The 18,087-nt window shown below is 42.0% G+C and overlaps 1 protein-coding gene across 1 annotated transcript in view; it reads right to left on the bottom strand.

Moving 5' to 3' along the window:
* Positions 1-18,087, bottom strand: part of RTN1 (reticulon 1) — a 230,156-nt gene that overhangs the window by 99,401 nt on the left and 112,668 nt on the right. The window contains exon 2 of the mRNA XM_047079823.1: positions 5,050-5,823. Coding sequence (XP_046935779.1) covers positions 5,050-5,823 — 774 coding nt within the window. The remainder of the gene's footprint in view (positions 1-5,049; positions 5,824-18,087) is intronic.

Here is an 18,087-nt window from a genome sequence, read left to right as displayed (position 1 = left end):
CCTATGAAATATGAGTGTTTTATTTGGCAACCCTATCTCCAGTTGAAAACCACTGAGGTACAGTACAGCACTCAGAAAAGGCTCAAGGATCTTGCTTTATTTACTCAAGAATAGGATGCTATCAGACAGCTGTGGCATTAGGGCCTTTCATCTTGGGCAGGTGAAGGTACTACCCTGAAAAGAATCCATCCTTAATATGAGTTAAAAGAATCTCAGTAGAAATTATAGATGCTATCCTTTGTTCTTAACAGGAACCAAAAGTTTAACAAAGTGCTAAGAGGAATCAGGGAAAAAAAACTAAAACAAAATAGAAGTTTTTTGTACTCTTGCTTTTAAAATTTATGGACCTGTAGCTGAGATATTGGTTAGTATGTGTCACAACTGACCCAGCAAATCTAGAAAGAGTCAGTAAAAATAATTGACCATATTATAAAAACTGGGAAGGTTAGAACTGCCCTGCCTGGGGAGATGCGTTTGCTGCTGCTGCTAATTATGACAATATAATTTAGAATGATAAAAGGAAAGGTGAACATGGGCCAGTTTACCAAGTCACAGATGCCACCATCCAACTGTGAATGATGTTGCCATTCAGGTCTCCCCTTTGCCCCTGGCTCATTCTTCAGTCACCATCCAGAGGAATCGTTTGAGAACACACATCTGATTCTGCCCCTCTTCCCTTCCTTCTCCCCAATCTGGCCACACTGACCTTGCAGCTGCTCCTTGAACACACAAAACATTCCCAGCTCCAGGCCTGGTACCTCCTCCTCATGTGTCTTCATGATTTGCTCCTTCCCTACCCCACTTCAGGTCTCTGCTCAGAGGCATCAGCAAGGAGAAGACTTTCCTCACAACCACCCCATCACTCTTTCACTCTATATCTTGCTTTATTTTTCTTCATTACCATTATAAATACCTAATATTATGTTACACATTTATTTATTTGTATGTAAGTCTTCCCAATAGAATATAAGTTCTGTGCAGGCAGAAACCTTGTTAGGTTTCAGCACTGCTTCCCCAGTGGTGATGGGACAATGCCTGGCATGCAGGACCATAAACGGTCAACACATATTTGTTAAGTGAATGGATGAGTGAATGAGTGATGTCACTTCCCACATCAAAACCCTCCAGCAGTTTCCCATTGCATTTGGAACAAAATCCAAATTCTTCATCCTAGCATGTGAATCCCTGAATAATCTGGGCCCTGCCCCCCGCCCCCTGCCCCCCCCCAGACTCTGATCTATGCCATACTTTTCCTTTGTCCCTGTAAAAACTAATAAAGGGAAACCTCACTAACAACTGAGAGGCTAGAAGGGGGTGCTATTCCACTCAATGTCAATTACAGGAAGAATTGTCAATTGCAGACCTCAACAGAAGAACCATCAACAGGAAAGAATGATCACTTACAGGCCCCAACAGAAAAAGATGTACATTGACTCTTCTAGAAGAAATTGATTACCCCTGCAATTTGGCCAATGAGAAACCATCATCACTCTGAACGCCTGCTTTTCTCTGATGGACTTTCATTCAGAACAACCCCTCCCAACTTCCTTGGTCCTATCCATAAAATAATGTTCTTCTCCTTTGTTGGACTTGCCTATGGTTTTACCATAGATAGCATGTCCTGAATTGTGATGCTCTGCCATTCCTGAATAAATCAATGTTTTCTGGCAAAATAGCTATTTTTAAGGTTAACAGTTCTTTGCATCATCTTTCAGTTCCCAAATAATACAGCCTTGGGGCCTGTGCACTTGCTTTCCTCTGTACCTGGGGTCCCCATTTAACCCCCTCCTTTGAATTGTAAGCTCCTTCTCCTCATTCAGATCTCTGATCACATGTCACCTCCTCAAAGAGGCCATCCTTGACCCCTTCACGCCCAACACTCTATCACTCATTATTGTAATCAGACTCTGTGAAATTTCAGATGCTGTGAAACTGATTTACTTTTTATTGCTTATTTGTTTTACTAAGGGAAGCTGGGATGGTTTAACAATGACCTCTCGATTGCTGTCCTTTCTGAGGCTAACATCTTGAAGAACATCCATGACCTCCATAACATACTCTTAGGCACTGTGTCAGAAACACTGTGGTGCCAGTAGGCCAATGGTCTGGCGTGTGTCAGGGACCTTAGTACGTTTTCCTAGAATGCTTTACTTGTGTTCATGACTGGTCTTTGCTGAGAAGACATTTCCAATATGTAAGCTGTAAGAATTTTTGCCTCTGTACCTCAGAATATATTATTTAACATGATGAAAATAGCTCAGTACTTTGGAGAAACTTACAAAATGGAATAATTTATTGGAAGTGAAGGAAATATATTAGACTCCTTGCTTAATCTTCAGGGTGTGTGGCTAAAATTGTTCTAAATGAGAATTTCTCCTGATTCATAATTCACATAATTAGAATTATTAGAATTGGGCAGATAATTAGAATACTACTAATAATTATTAGAATCATTATTATTATCAGAGTGTCACATGCCCGGAGTGCCAGGGGCTCTCAAGACAGGGAAGGGAGTTATGGTAACCTCTTAGGATAAAAAGAACAAGGAGAAAGGCCTCAGTGACAAGTTAATTCCTCCTATCTTTCCTGTTAGTTTTATTCTTATCTGTTGTCATTGGACTCCGGTGTTATGAGGTGAGGTGTCTGTGGAGAGAGGAGCAGCTGAACATGGGAGAGGACTGTGTACTGGGTCTGGGGACTTTCTTTTTTCTTCAATAAGCTTTGGTTAGAATGTTTATTTGGAGCAACTGAAGAGAAAACATTGTCCTAATCCTGTGCTGTCAAGTGGACAACCCAAGGTTATAAAACTCCAAGATCATGTCAGCCAGATCTGTCTTTGTCTTATCTTGAAGTTGCTCCAAACCCCAATGGGCTATGGCCACTAAAAGAAAAAAAAAAGGAAATTCCTTAATAATTCATAAACCCTACATCATATCAGGTCTTTCTCATCAGCTCTGTAAACTGTAGTTTTTACATGAGGCAGGTGCCATGTAAATGGACCTGTATTGCTGGGGCATTTCACTCTTCATGAAACTAGGCTGAAGTTCTTCTAAACTGATCCCCAGACAACCCTGGAGCTTGAGAAAGCACAGCTGATACTACAGCTTACATCTTCCAAGCATCAGTATCTTCAACTCATTGGATAACAGAAGGATTTTACGATGCATTGTCACAAAGACCACAAGGAGGCTTTGAGACTTGGACATGTCCCTACCTTATGCTGTAATCTGGGACAAGTCATATCTAATTCACTTGGAGCCTCAGTTTTCTTATTTGTCATCACTATCCAAATCTCAATTTATGTCACATGGAAATTCACTGTGACCTCACACCTCCATGTCCCTGAGCCTTCTCGGACTGGAAGGCCACCCCTCCCCTTCACCTTTATTTCCTCCTGCTCTGTTCACCTGGGGAGCTGCTGGACTCCGATGTTCCTCAGCATGCTATGTTTCCCTCTCTCAGAACACAGATCACACTAGTGTGACTATTTCCTTGGTCATCTATCCCACTGGAAGGTAGAAACTGGTTTTCGTTTTTTCAGTTCTAACCTCACCAGTGCCTAGCAGAGTGCCTGACCAAAAGAAAGTATGTGGAATGTGTTTGTTGAGTGAGTGAATGAATTTGAAAATCAGGGAGGTGGCGCAGTGGATCTTTAAGACCCTTGGAGCTTTTTAGTTGAATCAGTCTGAGATCGGGTTGGGGAAGGAGAGGAATTGATGATAAAATCTTTAGAGAAACAGGGCAGGAGAGACTTACATTAAGTCCTCTCTAACACTTGGACTTACTGCATTATCAGGATTTAGAGCAAGTGCTCCTAATAGGCTTTGGATCTGTTTTAAGACTTCAGTAAAAGCTCCTTCCTGACATACTGAAAATCTTTTTTTTTTTTTTTTAATCAGAAAGGTTTGTAAATCACTCGAGTCAGGTAAGAATGCCAGACACCGGAGGCAGGAGAAGATCCAAAGACATCTCATGGTTCTCTCTATCCTGATACCTCGTGAACATTCAAAAGAAGTAGAGATACAAAGGCTCCACTTTTGCCACCTGGGACTAGGTTCCCAGGGTGGGGTGGGGACACTCCTGCTACCACTCTGGCCTTTCACCCGTGTATAGGAGACCCCTTTGTGTTTGAGAGGATATACTGAGTATGGTTTAACACCCAGCCTTAGGTCACAGTAGGAGAATGTTCAAGATGAAAAAGATCATAGTTTAGTGAATTTGGAACTTTTTTACTCTAATCAAATGAATCCCTTAAGTTTAAGAAATAAAACTGTATGCAGCACTTCAACAAAGTAAAAAGACCAAAATGATCCTGCTGAGATTGAAGGGAGGGGAGGAGTATCCTGTTTTTAGGTTTCCTCTCACTGTTCATGTCCCTCTGAAGACCCTGAAGTCCACCCCAGCCCTCCTCCATTGTACAGACATGGAGCTGGGCTGAGGAATGTGAAATGCCCTGTCCCAGGTGGCCTGGCTGGTCTGGGGAGGACAGCTAAGGTGCTCTCTCTGGGATGCCTCCAGGTGACCTGGAGGTCCAGCTGCAAAGAAGCACCTCCCTCTCTGCTCTGAATAGTGGAGCCACATGAGGATTGTCATGTTTCAGTGATCTTTACCTCTGTCTTCAAATGAGGAAAGAAACACTTTATAAGGCAAATCTGATAGGACTTTAAGGAAAATCCCAGATCTCAAACTTTGTACCATGGGCACAAAACTGACAAAGTTGTATGTTAGGGGGCCTGGGTGGCTCAGTCAGTTAAGAGTCCAACTCTTGATTTCAGCTTGGGTCATGATCTCACAGTTCATGAGATTGAGGCCCGTGTTGGGCTCTGCACTGACAGTGTGGAGCCTGCTTGGGATTCTCTCTCTGCCTCCCACCCCTCGAAATAAACACTAGAAAAAGACTGAAAAAGTTGTATGTTTAATTAAATTAGTTAAACTGAGACTTAAAGGGACCCTTATAGTAAAATATTTTGAATGCAGATTTACATCCCTTTAAAATTCAGATCTCCAAATCCTGGGTTTTCCCAAGGCAAGGAACACTAGTTCCCTTACCTGTTCCAGAAGATGGGGGAGTGACAGATCCTGGGCTGTCATCTTCAGGCTCTGAGACGGTGACTGTGGGGACTGTATCAGGACTTGGTTTCAGACAGATATCTTGTTTCTCCGGGGTCTTCTCTTGGGTCGCAGTTTCAACAGAAGGTTCGATCTCAGTGAGTGTGATTTTGACGGGGGCAGTGATCAGAGGAGCACTGTGCTGCTCTTCAGAGAGATCATCTACGTAAGGTGCAAATGTTGGTTCTTCAAATAAATGGTCCTTGAGGATTTTTCCCTCCACAGGAGCTGGTTTCTCCGGTTCACGGGCCTCTTCAGATTTTGTTGCGATTTCAATGTCCTTATTCTTAAAGTCCAAGCCTTTCTCTTCCAAGTTGGGGTGACACTGCTCCTGATACTTCACTTCCTCTGGCCTGGTTATGTCAATGTACTTATAGGCTTCTGCTTTCATCTGGTCCAGGGGGTCTGCTAAGATCTTGTTCACTTCAGTGGACTCTGCAGGAGTCATCTCTATTCCAGAATCAGAACTAAATAAGCCACGAGGCTCTGTCCCAGGCACATCTGGTAAGGAGGGCCCAGGGGTACTCAACTCCTCAGGGCTCTCTGAAGTGGTGACATGGCCATTTTCCTTCTGAAGAATTCCAGTGAAATATGTAGAATCCTCCCGAGGTGGGTAACAGATGTTGGAAATCAGAGATGTGTAACACGATCCTTCTCCATCTTTTGATGCTGTTGAAAAGGTATGATCCGTGGCACTGGAGACATCTGCCGCACCTATGAATCAAAACAGCAGCAGACAAGGAGTGGGTATCTGGCTTCATTTCTCTCTCCTGCCTAACCCATCACCCGCCCCGTCCTGTGGAGACATGGTATCCTTTCTCCTGAAGCCCTCAGAGTCCCCTCGGAGCACGCTCATGTTCATTTTCCTGGTCTCCCTCACAGCCCTCAGCACTGCTGTTTTCCGGGTGGCAGATCACACAGGTTCACAGAAACTGCCACACCAAGAGAAGTTGGGGACAGATCCCAGAGGACTAGAAAGCTGATTTTCAACATCTACTATCTCAATATACAGTGACTTGGTCTTCTTGGCCCTCTTAGGATCTCAAGTGTTAATGACTCCAAATAGAGCTGGAAATGTAGGCTGATTCGAGTTTGTAAATCCAACAATGGGATAGCCAAGTGGGGAGAGGGGCTGTTCTTGGAGACTCAGCGAGCTGGGAGAGGCCACAAGAGACCCTCTGGCCTGGCCCTTTCAGTCAGGGCCACCTGCTCCACCTGGATTTATGCTGTCCCTCCTCTTTTTAAAGGTCTTCAGAGAAAGGGACTCCCGGTTTTCCAATAGCCTCATCCCAAAGCAGTATCACCTTAATAAGCACTTCCCTATTTCTTCGGTTTTCCCCTCATTTTGTTTCCCTCCTTATTCACTCGCCTCCTGCCCATCTTCTACCTCCCAGTGATATTCAAAGTGACCCACTGGGAATTTATTGGTTCCACTGGTGGTGCTAAGAACTAAGCAAATTTCTAAAGTTTGACTCAATGCAATGGTTTCACCTGGATTTCATGCCCATAAACCAGCCCAAAACTTCACTAATAGCAAGAAGAGGGGAAACCTCTGTAATTTTTCTTTGCTGTAAAATGCTGCCAGAGGGGGGAAAACCTAACATTTATTGAGGGCTTATCATGTGTTAAGCAGTGTGATTTTACCTAATTCTCACAACTCTTTTATAAACTAAGCCCCACATTCCCAACACATCACACACATACATATGCACAAATATACACTAAGCCCTTAGGACACACTGGAAGAATATTCCAGGGCACCAACTCATAAAAGTAAAAAAAGTAGTAGCAGTGATACAATAATACTAATAGCTAATATCTGAACGCTTGCTATGCGTCAGAGAGAGTTCCAAGCTTTTAATTAATATTGATTCATTTAATCATCAAAGCAATCCTAGAAGATAGGTACTATCATTAACTATGTTTTACAGATGAGGAAACAGAGGAACAGAGTGGCCAAATAACTCACCTAAGATCTCACAAAGAGAAGGTGGCCCAGCCAGGATTCAAATCCAGTAAGTCTCAAAGTCAGGGAACATCCCCTAACACCCTTTTTACCACCTTAAATCAATTTGTAGAATTTTCTTTGAAGTAATTTTGAGCCAGTTTTATCAGAAATAAACTTGGCTTCTGTCTTCTCCTAGCTCTCTTCTTGGTTGCTTAAGCCACTGCTTGGGGAATGGAAAAACACAACGTCTCTAGCACCCCCCTGCCTCTGCACTTGCTGTTTTCCTTCCTTGGAGCTCTCTTCCCCCAGATACCTGCCTACCTGACCCCTTCACCACCAAGTCTGCTCAAAGGTCACCTTCGTAAGGAAGATGACTCCAACCACTCTCTCTCAAATTGCAACCAGCCCTCACGTCCCTACTCCCTGGTGATCCTGTGCCTTCCTACCCTTCTCTCTACCTTTTCTTTTTCCTGTAACACTTGTCTCCTTCTAAAATACCACTTAATTAACCTATTTATTTATTACCTATTTATCGATTGTTGAAATATGCTCTATGAGAGCAGGAATCTTTGAATATTTGATTCATTGAGGCAGTCCAACACCTAGAAGAGGGCCTGGCACATAGTAAGTACTCAATAAATACTTGCAAAGTAAAAGAAGGTAATCTGAAGTTTAGAATAAAACACAAATAACAGGACTGTGTGAGAAGACACGTTGGAAGATCCCCCAAAGTTGATAATGATCCTCTATTGAGCAAGTGGCAGAATTTTGTGAAAAACAGACCAGTTCAAATCTGTATATTTTGGCAAAGCTTCTAATTATACTTCCTTTACCCAAGGCAGCTCCTCTTTGCAAGTTAGACAACAACAACAACAAAAAGCTCAATTACAGAAGGAATAGTGGTAATGATGGACTTTATTACCGAAGCATACAAACACCATTAAAGAAAAAGCTGTTAAAGTTAAATCCATACGTGCACACATAACCTCTACCCTGAAGTATTTCAAAGCTTCTTTCATTATATGGGTTCAGCCTACATGTAGACCTCATCAGAGGCAGGAAATCAAACCTGAGGTATTTCACTACAGACATCTGGATCTGGGGATTGTCTACCACAATTCTCTGGAAGCACTTCCATGCATTACTAAGTAATTGTTCGCCAGAAAGTAAGGAGGGGCTTGCCCATGGATATAAACAGTGTGGAGGTGTGGGCCGTGGGGACAAGGATGCTCTCCTGGAGAATATACAGTAGGTGGTTTCCAGGACTGTGGCACAGTCATTGTCATTCAACTCCCACTTGACATTGTCACTGCAGGGGCCACCTCAGGGCTCCTGGCCCATAACGTCTATACCTGGCATGTTGCCCACAGTCTCCTGCCATCAGTTATCATACTATCATACTATCACACAGCTGTCAACAGCTCAGCCACTGGCCCCAGGGCTTTGCCCTGAATCACTGGATAATCCTTAAACTCTGCAGGCTGGCTTTTGCGATGAGGTGAATGCCACATGGCCTCACTCACAGCCCTATCTCTACTGCTCCTCTCGCTGACCCTCCACTCCAGGCACACAAAACCCCTCACAGTCTCACACTTACTCCACAGCTTTTCTAGACCTACCTTCCATGCACCAATTCAAACTCTGAGCTCTGGTTCCTATAAAGTACCTATCACTTCTCCAACACTTCATCCTTCCAATCTTCACGTCCAAATCTCTGCCTTTTAGCCTCAAGCCATTAAAGATAAGTAGCTTTTAAATGCTTCATCCTCCGTGATGAATTTGCTGACCATACTGTCAGGACCTGACCCCTTCCTATATTCCTCCCTCCTCTTTCCTGTTGCAGCTAATTTATTCTGCTCCTATGGCATGTGTCCATGTTATGTCCTACTAACCTGTCACCTCCTGGAATTTGAGGCTCATGTCTTGCACACTATACTGCACATAGTAAGTGTCTGATACAAAATGAATAAACGGACCAATCGATCATTGAGTAGACTTATTCTATGCAGCTCCTCAGAACAAATTAGAACTGATGCAAGTTACAAAGAGGATGTTTTTAATCTATCATGTGAAAGAACAGTCTAGAATTCCAGTTACTCAACAAGGGTATGGTCCTGCATCTTGGGAACAAGAGTGTTTTGATCCCTGTGGGCACCCAGATAGAGAGAGGCCCAGCATCTGTCCAGGCAGGAGCAAGCATGTGGGCAGAAGTTGCTGAGACAAGTGCAGAAGTCCCTTCCACCTTTCTAGGATTATTTATACTGACTGGTTGCCCCTGTCATCAGACACAACCTCCTCTACTTCTCTTTTTTATTTATTTATTTTTACTCTTTATTTATATTTTTGAGAGAGAGAGACAGAGTGCGAGCATTGGAGGGGCAGAGAGGGGGGTACACACAGAATCTGAAGCAGGCTCCAGGCTCCGAGCTGTCAGCACAGAGCCTGATGCGGGGCTTGAACTCACGGACTGCGAGGTCATGACCTGAGCCACCCAACAGACTGAGCTACCCAGGTGCCCCTCCTCTACTTCTTCCTTACCTGTAAAAGAGAATCAATATAATTTTCCCTGAGGTGATGCCACAAAGAATAGGGGCTTCCCAGATGTACGTTGGTAATTAAGGGAATAGGATCTAGAGTGCATTGACATCATCTGCGAGTCTATAAACAGAATCAACAGTTAGGAAGAACTCCCACCCCTGAAATTCCTGGCCTACCAGCTCTGTCTTGCTTAAAGAGCCTGACATCAAATTGGAAGGACCCCTCTGCCACACCAACAAGAGGAGGAAGAATAAAGTCATTTGTATAAACCACACGTTTTAGGTGCAAACGTGTCAGGACCCTTGTAAAAACAACAAATAATGTCCCCTTTTCTTAAACTGAGCTAAATACCCCGAAAGTTTCTCTAAGGTCTAACTTACTGATATGTGTATGCATTATATAGTGCCTATCAGACAGAACTCTTGAAAACTGAAAGTCCTTCTAGACAGTAAATTATGTGAGGGCAGAGTCCTGTGGGACTATAGATCTGAGAAGTTGAACTGAGCCTCAAGGCTCAGGAAAGCCAATTAATTCTTGTCAGCGCTTCCTGAAGAGCTGGCAGATGTGAGAACTGAGGCAGAGAGCAAAAGCCAGTTGCCCTCAGTAGGAACACTGTTAAATACAAATCCACCAAATAAAAGTGCTTTCCTTGTCTGGGCTAGAAATTACTACTTTCTTTATATAACCAAAGACTCCTTGGAACGTCTGACTTCCTCATTCTCTCCAGCTGTTTCCTTGGCCATCTAGAAGTCTGACTTGCGTGGAGGCAGATGCACTTCGAGAGTCGATGTGCGGACCCACAGATGCTGTCTCGGGAGGCAGCTATACAGGAAGGCACAGCAAATTCACGACTTGGATGCATTTAAACGGGATTGACATTAAAATTTTCAATTTACAAGCAACTTTTCAGGAACGGGCTCACAATAAAAAAACCAAAGGATTCACAGGCCACTATTTCTAGCCAAAAGCTAAGAGGAAGAAGAATGAAAATAAGCTAAAACTATTGTCATTAAAGCACATGTGGGAATCAAATTAGGCTTTTGCCTCCGTCCATGTCCTAGGTCAGAAATACGAATCATGAGTTAGACAAATTCAGTAACTGCATAAAGGGTGGGTGTTTTGTTTTGTTTTATTTTATATTCTTAATCCTCTGGCGATACTAAGGAATGAGGTAGTAAAGATGGCTTGTGGAAGGTGGTTTTTACATTTCCCAAGGAAAGTTTCAATCCTAAAATCCTTCAGGTCCTAAACTCTGATTCCTCCTCACAGAATTGAGCTTAAGGGACTGGTGGCCTGCAGCTTAGTTTTGTATTGTGGCTCTACTACTATCTGTTGGGAGACTCTGTGGACGCCTCTCTGTGTGTCAGTTTATTCACTTTGAAAATGGAGGCAGTAATAGCTCCTTTTGTATCAGGCTGTTACGAGGATTAGAGGACATAATGCACTTAGCTCTGTGCGTGGCATGGAGCACACACTCAATAAATGAGAGCTGTAGATTTGATTACTACCTCTATTTTCCAAAGAGGATACTAGCCATTTGCAATACACTCCCATCTATTTATTAGTTTGGTACTTTACCTGTAACGAGGTGTGACCAAGGTCTTACGGGCTAAGAGTTAAGTATAGCCAAATCACCCTTGTGTTGCACTCTGGGGTCTGCCTTAGATGCTAAAGTCCCCAGAGTGCAAGGCCAAGGCTGTCCACACAGCATCAGGAGCAGGTAGTTGTTCCTTATGTACTTTCTAGTGATGCAAATGACATAGATCCTTTCATGGATGTGGTGATGACCGACTTGAATGTGAAAAGCTGAAACTTACCAAGACAATAGACAGTCAAGGAACAGAAGAATTCAGTGTCCAAGGATGAGCTTTTTCCCTTGTGACTAGAGCTCATTCTGACTCCTCAGGGTGAAGAGAAGGCGTTTATGGTTTAACGTAATACTTATTATATTCAATAAAGCCCCCCCCTTACTGCTTTGAATGGAAACAGAGAGTGCCAGAAAGAAAGACTGATTATACCAAAAAGGTTTTCTGAGCACAGAGGTAGATGTGCTCTATTAGAGAAACATCTGGTTTACCCTTCTCCCTGGATAAAAAACAAAACAAAACAAAACAAAGCAAACAAAACAAAACAAAACAGAAAACACCAATTATTGTTTGAATAGAGCCAATGCTTAACAAAGTTTGGGGACATTAGCCCCATTAATTGAGAAGTATATTTTTAAAAGGGGGGTATAATTAAAAAATTGTAATGACAGTGGGGGTGGAGAGACAGATACACATTAAAATTCAAGACTTAAAGGCCAGAAGCACTGACCCAAAGTAAATCTGCATTCCCTCTGCCCACAGTTGTCTGCCCTTAGGCTGCCGGTGTGATGGATGGCAGTAGCCTGCACCGAGTTTAGGCTGTAAGGTTTTTTCCCTGAAACTCCCACTCATCTTTTCTGAGTGCGAAGATATCAGCAGGCCCACAGCACGGAGGCTGTGACACATTTGACAACAGAGCCATTTAAGAAGGATGAATATACCAGGGAGGCTGTAGGAGCCTCTATGTCACCTAGAAAATATTCTCCCTCTGAAGTTAAATGGCCTGTGATTTAACATGAAAAATGGGTGCTGAAAAATCCAGGTACACCATTCTTTAAAAATTTATCTAGGTGATTAGTTAATAGAGTGAAAAAAGAAGAAAAATGAGCCTGCATTCTGTAGCAAAAGACTCTAAGCCAAAGCTGATGGCAAGTTTGGGGGTTTAAGAATATGAGTAACTACTCTTTCTTCCCCAATTTGCTGACTTATTGAAAGCTTGCTTGTCAGGATAATAGATTTAGCTGTTGAGACTGCAAAATTAATGTTTAATAAAAAATGATTCAGCAAGTTTTTGGTTTTGGTGGGGGTTGTTACATTCTTTTTTTTTTTTTTTTTTTTTTTGTCATCTTCCTGTATGAAGAGCCAGGGTATGTACTGCCTGTGAGTTTTCACTTTAGCAGAAAATTCTGTTAGAGGAAAAATCCTGGCCTGGCAGACAAACCACTGTCTAAGTTTCTCTGACAGTTCTCAGCAGCGCCTTGGAAAACACAAAGCTGCAGAGCATGGAGATAAAACGGGACTAGAAATTCTGAAGAGCTTGGGGTGTGAGATACATTTTTGCTTGCCATCCAAGGTAAAAATGCAATTCTGTGATCTTCCTTGGGGGGCAATCATTTTTGGAGGGAGAGAGGAGGTAAATATTTCTAATTTACTTAGATCTTCAGAAAAGGTCCTTAAAACCCTACACAGACTTACCCTTGCCTTTTTTTTAAACAGCTTTATTGATTCATAATTCACAAACCATAAAATTCCCTCTTGAAGTGTACAATCAGCAGTTTTTATATATTCACTGAGTTATACAACCATTATCACTATCTAATCTACCCACCCAATTCAGATGCATTCTCCTCTTAATGCTATCAATACAGAGAAAGCTCTAAGTTACCCCTGCCATGTAAAGAATTCTCTTCAGAACATAAAAAAGAACTATCCTATCCTATTTATCGTTTGTTGATAGAATATTGCTCTTTGATTCCCAAGGAGGAAAATAATTGTTTTGGGTCACATTACTCCAATGCTATGTACACACAGGTAATAGAAAAAAAAAAGGTAGGGGCACCTGGGTGGCTCAGTCAGTTGAACGACTGACTTCGGCTCAGGTCATGATAGTAACAGCTCGTGAGTTTGAGCCCCACATCGGGCTCTCTGCTCTCAGGGCAGAGTCTGCTTTGGATCCTCTGTCCCCCTCTCTCTGACCCTCCCGTGCTCATGCTCTTTCTCTCTCAAAAAATAAACATTTAAAAAAGAAAAAAGAAAGTTATACTATAACCTTGTACATTAATGGTTCATTTGCTCCCTCCCCCCACATAGAATCATCTAGCTAATCCCCATAATTCCTCTTACATGATCTTTCTCCCTTCCTTCCCACTCCATGGCCACCTCCTCAGTGAGACTCTAATCACCTTCCACTTGAATGACTGTGGCCAGTTCCTAAGTGTCTGGCTTCTGCCCTCACGTCTTCCATCCCCCACCTCTAGTCCCAGGTTTGTGGAAACAGACATCTGAAATAATTAGTAAACAATACGGCATAAAAAGAGCTAATCTCCCTAATATATAATGAGTTCCTAGGAATTAAGAAGAAAAAGCCACCAATCCATTTACTTAATAATAGACAAAGGACAAGAATAAACACTTTACACGGGAAAATCAACATAAGTGACCCCGGAACATAAAAACACAAATTAAAACAAACTTAAAATAACATTTCTCCATTTTCAGATTGGGAAACACTCAAAAAAGTTTGGCAATACACTCTAGTGAGGCTGGGAGAAACAGGCATTCTCATACTGAGTGGAGGCTGGTAGGATTAGAATATGATATACCACTAACGAGGGCAATTTGGAGTGTCTATCCATATTATAAATTCATTTACTCTTTGAACCAGCACTCTTACTTACAGAAGCTAGTCTATAGACATATTTGCACATGTGTAAAATAAATATGAACAAAGCTGTTCATCATAGCATAGTTTAAAGTGACAAAAATTGGAATTAAGTCAAATATTCATGAGCAGGGCTGGGTCAAACAAATTATATGCTTCTACACATAGAATGCTGTGTGGTTGTATGAAGTAATGAAGACACTGTGCATGCACTGATACGGAAAGATTTCCAGAAAAATATTGCTAAGTGAAAAGGTGCAGAAAATATGGTCTAGAAATAACTATGGATATACGGAATGATAAGTCTCTTGTAAGAAAAGGTGAAAATAAGAATATATATTTGCATTACAAGCATATGTTTTGCATAAAGAAACACTGGAAGAATTCATGAGAAATTATTTATTAACCATGGGGTTGGGACAGGACAGAGAGTACTTTTCATCGTGTCCTTCTTTTTAAAAACCATTTTCCTTTTTCCACAAAATGAATGTATACTATTTAAAGTTTTAATTTCATTTTAAAACAAAGAAAACGAAAAACAACAGGATTGCACAAGCTCTGATGGGAAGCCCCAACCCAGCTTCCTTCTTCCACATGACAGATGCTCAAAGGTGTGAAGACAAATATGTCCTCTCTGAGGTTCTCCTGGCTTAGGCTAACACTTTCTTCATTCTCTCCTTCACGTGTTCTGTTCTCTGCACACTGAGTTCCTAGGAGATACAGACTGCACCTTGTGCCTCATTGCTTCCCTCATGCTGTGCACACTTGCTAGCCAGCAAATAGATTTTACTTGGTAAATACTTATGGAGTGAATAAATATGTTTCCAGGTTCATCACACTGGTGGTTTCCGTTGGGGAATGCACTGCAATATGTCCTTTTCCCTCTAAAATCTGAGCTGGACCTGACCATAAGCTGATGAATACAGGGTGGGACAGTGAGATAATTTCCCCTACCAGTTTTGATTCCCATGACTTAAACTTTCTATTTTTACTCACAAACTTTTTCATTTAATTTAATTTAATTTTAATCTCAGTATAGTTACCATGCAGTGTTATATTAGTTTCAGGTGTACAATAGAGTGATTCAGAAATTCCATACATCACTCGGTGCTCATCACAAGTGCACTCCTTCATCCCCATCCCCTATTTCACCCATCCCGCCACCCTCCACCCCTCTGGTAACCGTTAATTTGTTCTCTACAAATAAGAGTCTGTTTCTTGATTCACAAAATTTTACACCTGCTGCCCTGCACTATTGGCTCATGCTGCATCTGCAAGCTAACCAAAACCTGTGGGCATAGAAGTTGTTCTTTTGTTTCTAAATAACTGCATAATTTCAAAATACACTTAACCCATAGCACTGGGTGTTTTTCATAAGCTTGAAAGACATCAAATTCAGATCAAAGAATTTTCATGATAATTGCCTATGACCTGCATCTATCATTTTTTAAAAATATAATTTATTGCCAAGTTGGCTAACATACAGTGTGTACAGTGTGCTCTTGGTTTTGGGGTAGATTCCCATGATTCATCACTTACGTACAACACCCAGTGCTCATCCCAACAAGTGCCCTCCTCAATGCCCATCACCCACTTTACCCTCTCCCCCCACCCCTCCATCAACCCTCAGTTTTTTTCTGTAGTAAGAGTCTCTTATGGTTTGCCTCCCTCCCTCTCTGTTTGTAACTATTTTTTTCCCTTTCCATTCCCCCATGGTCTTCTGTTAAGTTTCTAAAGTTCTAGATATGAGGGAAAACACAGGATATCTGTCTTTCTCTGACTTATTTCACTTGGCATAATACCCTCCAGTTCTATCCATGTTGCTGCAAATGGCAGGATTTCATTCTTTCTCATCTGCATCTACCACTTAGAACACACTGAAGAAGACCCTAGGAATGGAATTTACCTCAGTTTGGCATAATCCATAAAATCAAGCTAATGCTGGCATTCGGGACTTCACATTAGAATATGTTTCATAAAGGGAAATGTACAGCCACAAAACAGGGCCGTCCCTGTAGGGCTGCCTGCCACCAGTCCATACTGTGTCTTGATGGAAAAAAAAAAAAAAAGATATCCTTCTTCTGGTGGACACAGACCTGTGCCACAGGCTTGCATCCTCTGCTGAAGGTCTTGGGTTTTGTGCCAGTGTAGAGAACTGATCATAGGTCGCATAGGTCACTGGGATCTAAGACAACGTCATGTACCGCTTTGAGAGGTACATAAGGAAGGACAAATGAGGATGACAACGGAGGGATAATTCTGTTAGAAAGATGACGTGGCATGTGATGTGTCACGACGTGGTAGGAAGTCTGTTATGCCACGGTATGGTGTGGTGCACAGTGCTGTGCTGTGGTACACGGCGGCGTGACGTGACGACAAGACAGGACATGGCGTGTGGTGTGGTGGGCTTCAGGGTATGGCATTTTGTGACAGAAAAATCACAGGCATCAAGAGGACCTGGAGCTCCATTTTCGTCGAGTTACTGATCTTTAATGTCATTAAACTCTCGGGAAAAGAGGAAGGTGACAACAACGACAAACATGTAAGTTACATGCTTACTATGCTCCAAACAAGATAATTACACAGATTATCTCATTTCCAGCTTCAACAGTTTATGAGACATTTTTTTATTTTTTTTTTAATTTTTTTTTTCAACGTTTATTTATTTTTGGGACAGAGAGAGAGACAGAGCATGAACGGGGGAGGGCCAGAGAGAGAGGGAGACACAGAATGGGAAACAGGCTCCAGGCTCTGAGCCATCAGCCCAGAGCCCGACGCGGGGCTCGAACTCACGGACCGCGAGATCGTGACCTGGCTGAAGTCGGACGCTTAACCGACTGCGCCACCCAGGCGCCCCTATGAGACATTTTTTTAAATCACACTCATGCTATTGAAGAAGATATCGAAACTTCGAGAGGTTAAGGAACTTGCTCTGAGGAACACAACCAGAAATGGCAGGACCAAAAGTTGGATTTAGGGCAATCGGACTGCAAAGCAGATGCTATTAGCACTATTCTCAGAATTGCTGCAAGGATTAAAGTAGACTAAACAGTTTGTGGCTGGCTTCTTAAGCAAAGCTAGATGGATCTGATTTGGAGTCACGTCATAGCTAATAATGCAGTAGAATGGGAAGAAACTGTCTTGCACAACAAGACAAGCTGTGTGGCAACTTGTTGTGGCAAGGAAGTGTGTGTTCTAGAACTCACGATTTAACTGAGAGTGTATCAAAGTGGATTTTAAAAACTCTTAAACTGACTGCCTTTTTGAGGTACCTGGGTACAAGGAAGACTTCTGTTTTGAAATGTTAATATTTTGAAATATTTTATTTTCAATATTATCATTACTTGTCATTTTGCCTTTATACAGCATTTCTTCTTCCTCGAGTTTTCAAAATCTAACTCCTATATTTTGGTAGTCATGGAATATTTGAAATGTAATTTTGTGTTTTGAGCATTGTTGATTTCAAACATAATCTAATATTGGAATGCATCTTATAAAACAGAAATAGGTGAATGACATCTTGGGGCAAATTAGCTTCAAACTGGAATTTGGGGCACATCACTTGGTAGACTCAAAGGCAAATCTTTTGACTTTCACACACACACACACACACGCGTGTGCACATGTGTACACAAGTACACAAACACAGAGTCAAGATCAAAATATATAGAGAAAATGTATTCTACTAGGTGTACAGAAAATAGACCCCAGAGGTAGCCGTGCTAACCAAGGGAAGTGACAAGAAAGATTAATGTCCTTTATCAACAACAGCATTCATTTTGCTCGCCTGAGCTATCTGATCTATGGGCTGAGGTAAACTGTGTGTTTAAAGCAAGACAATAACTCAGCCATTGAGGTGCCAAAGTTTGGGAGTATTGATCCAAGTGGCTCTCAGTGCTAAGTCAGGAAACTCTATCAACATTTCTTTTCTTCCCACTTTCTTTCCTTTTAACCCCAGGAAGAAAAGGACAATAAACAATAAGCAATCAATTAAAAAAACACGCATAATTTCTGACATTCATCCA

Source organism: Lynx rufus, unplaced genomic scaffold (assembly GCF_022079265.1).
Source record: "Lynx rufus isolate CCGP_SWC_20201006 ecotype Redwood Valley unplaced genomic scaffold, mLynRuf1.p SCAF_17, whole genome shotgun sequence".
Classification (NCBI taxonomy): Eukaryota; Metazoa; Chordata; class Mammalia; order Carnivora; family Felidae; genus Lynx; species Lynx rufus.
The sequence above is the reverse complement of the archived record's forward strand: the minus strand, read 5'-3'. Positions and strand labels throughout refer to the sequence as shown.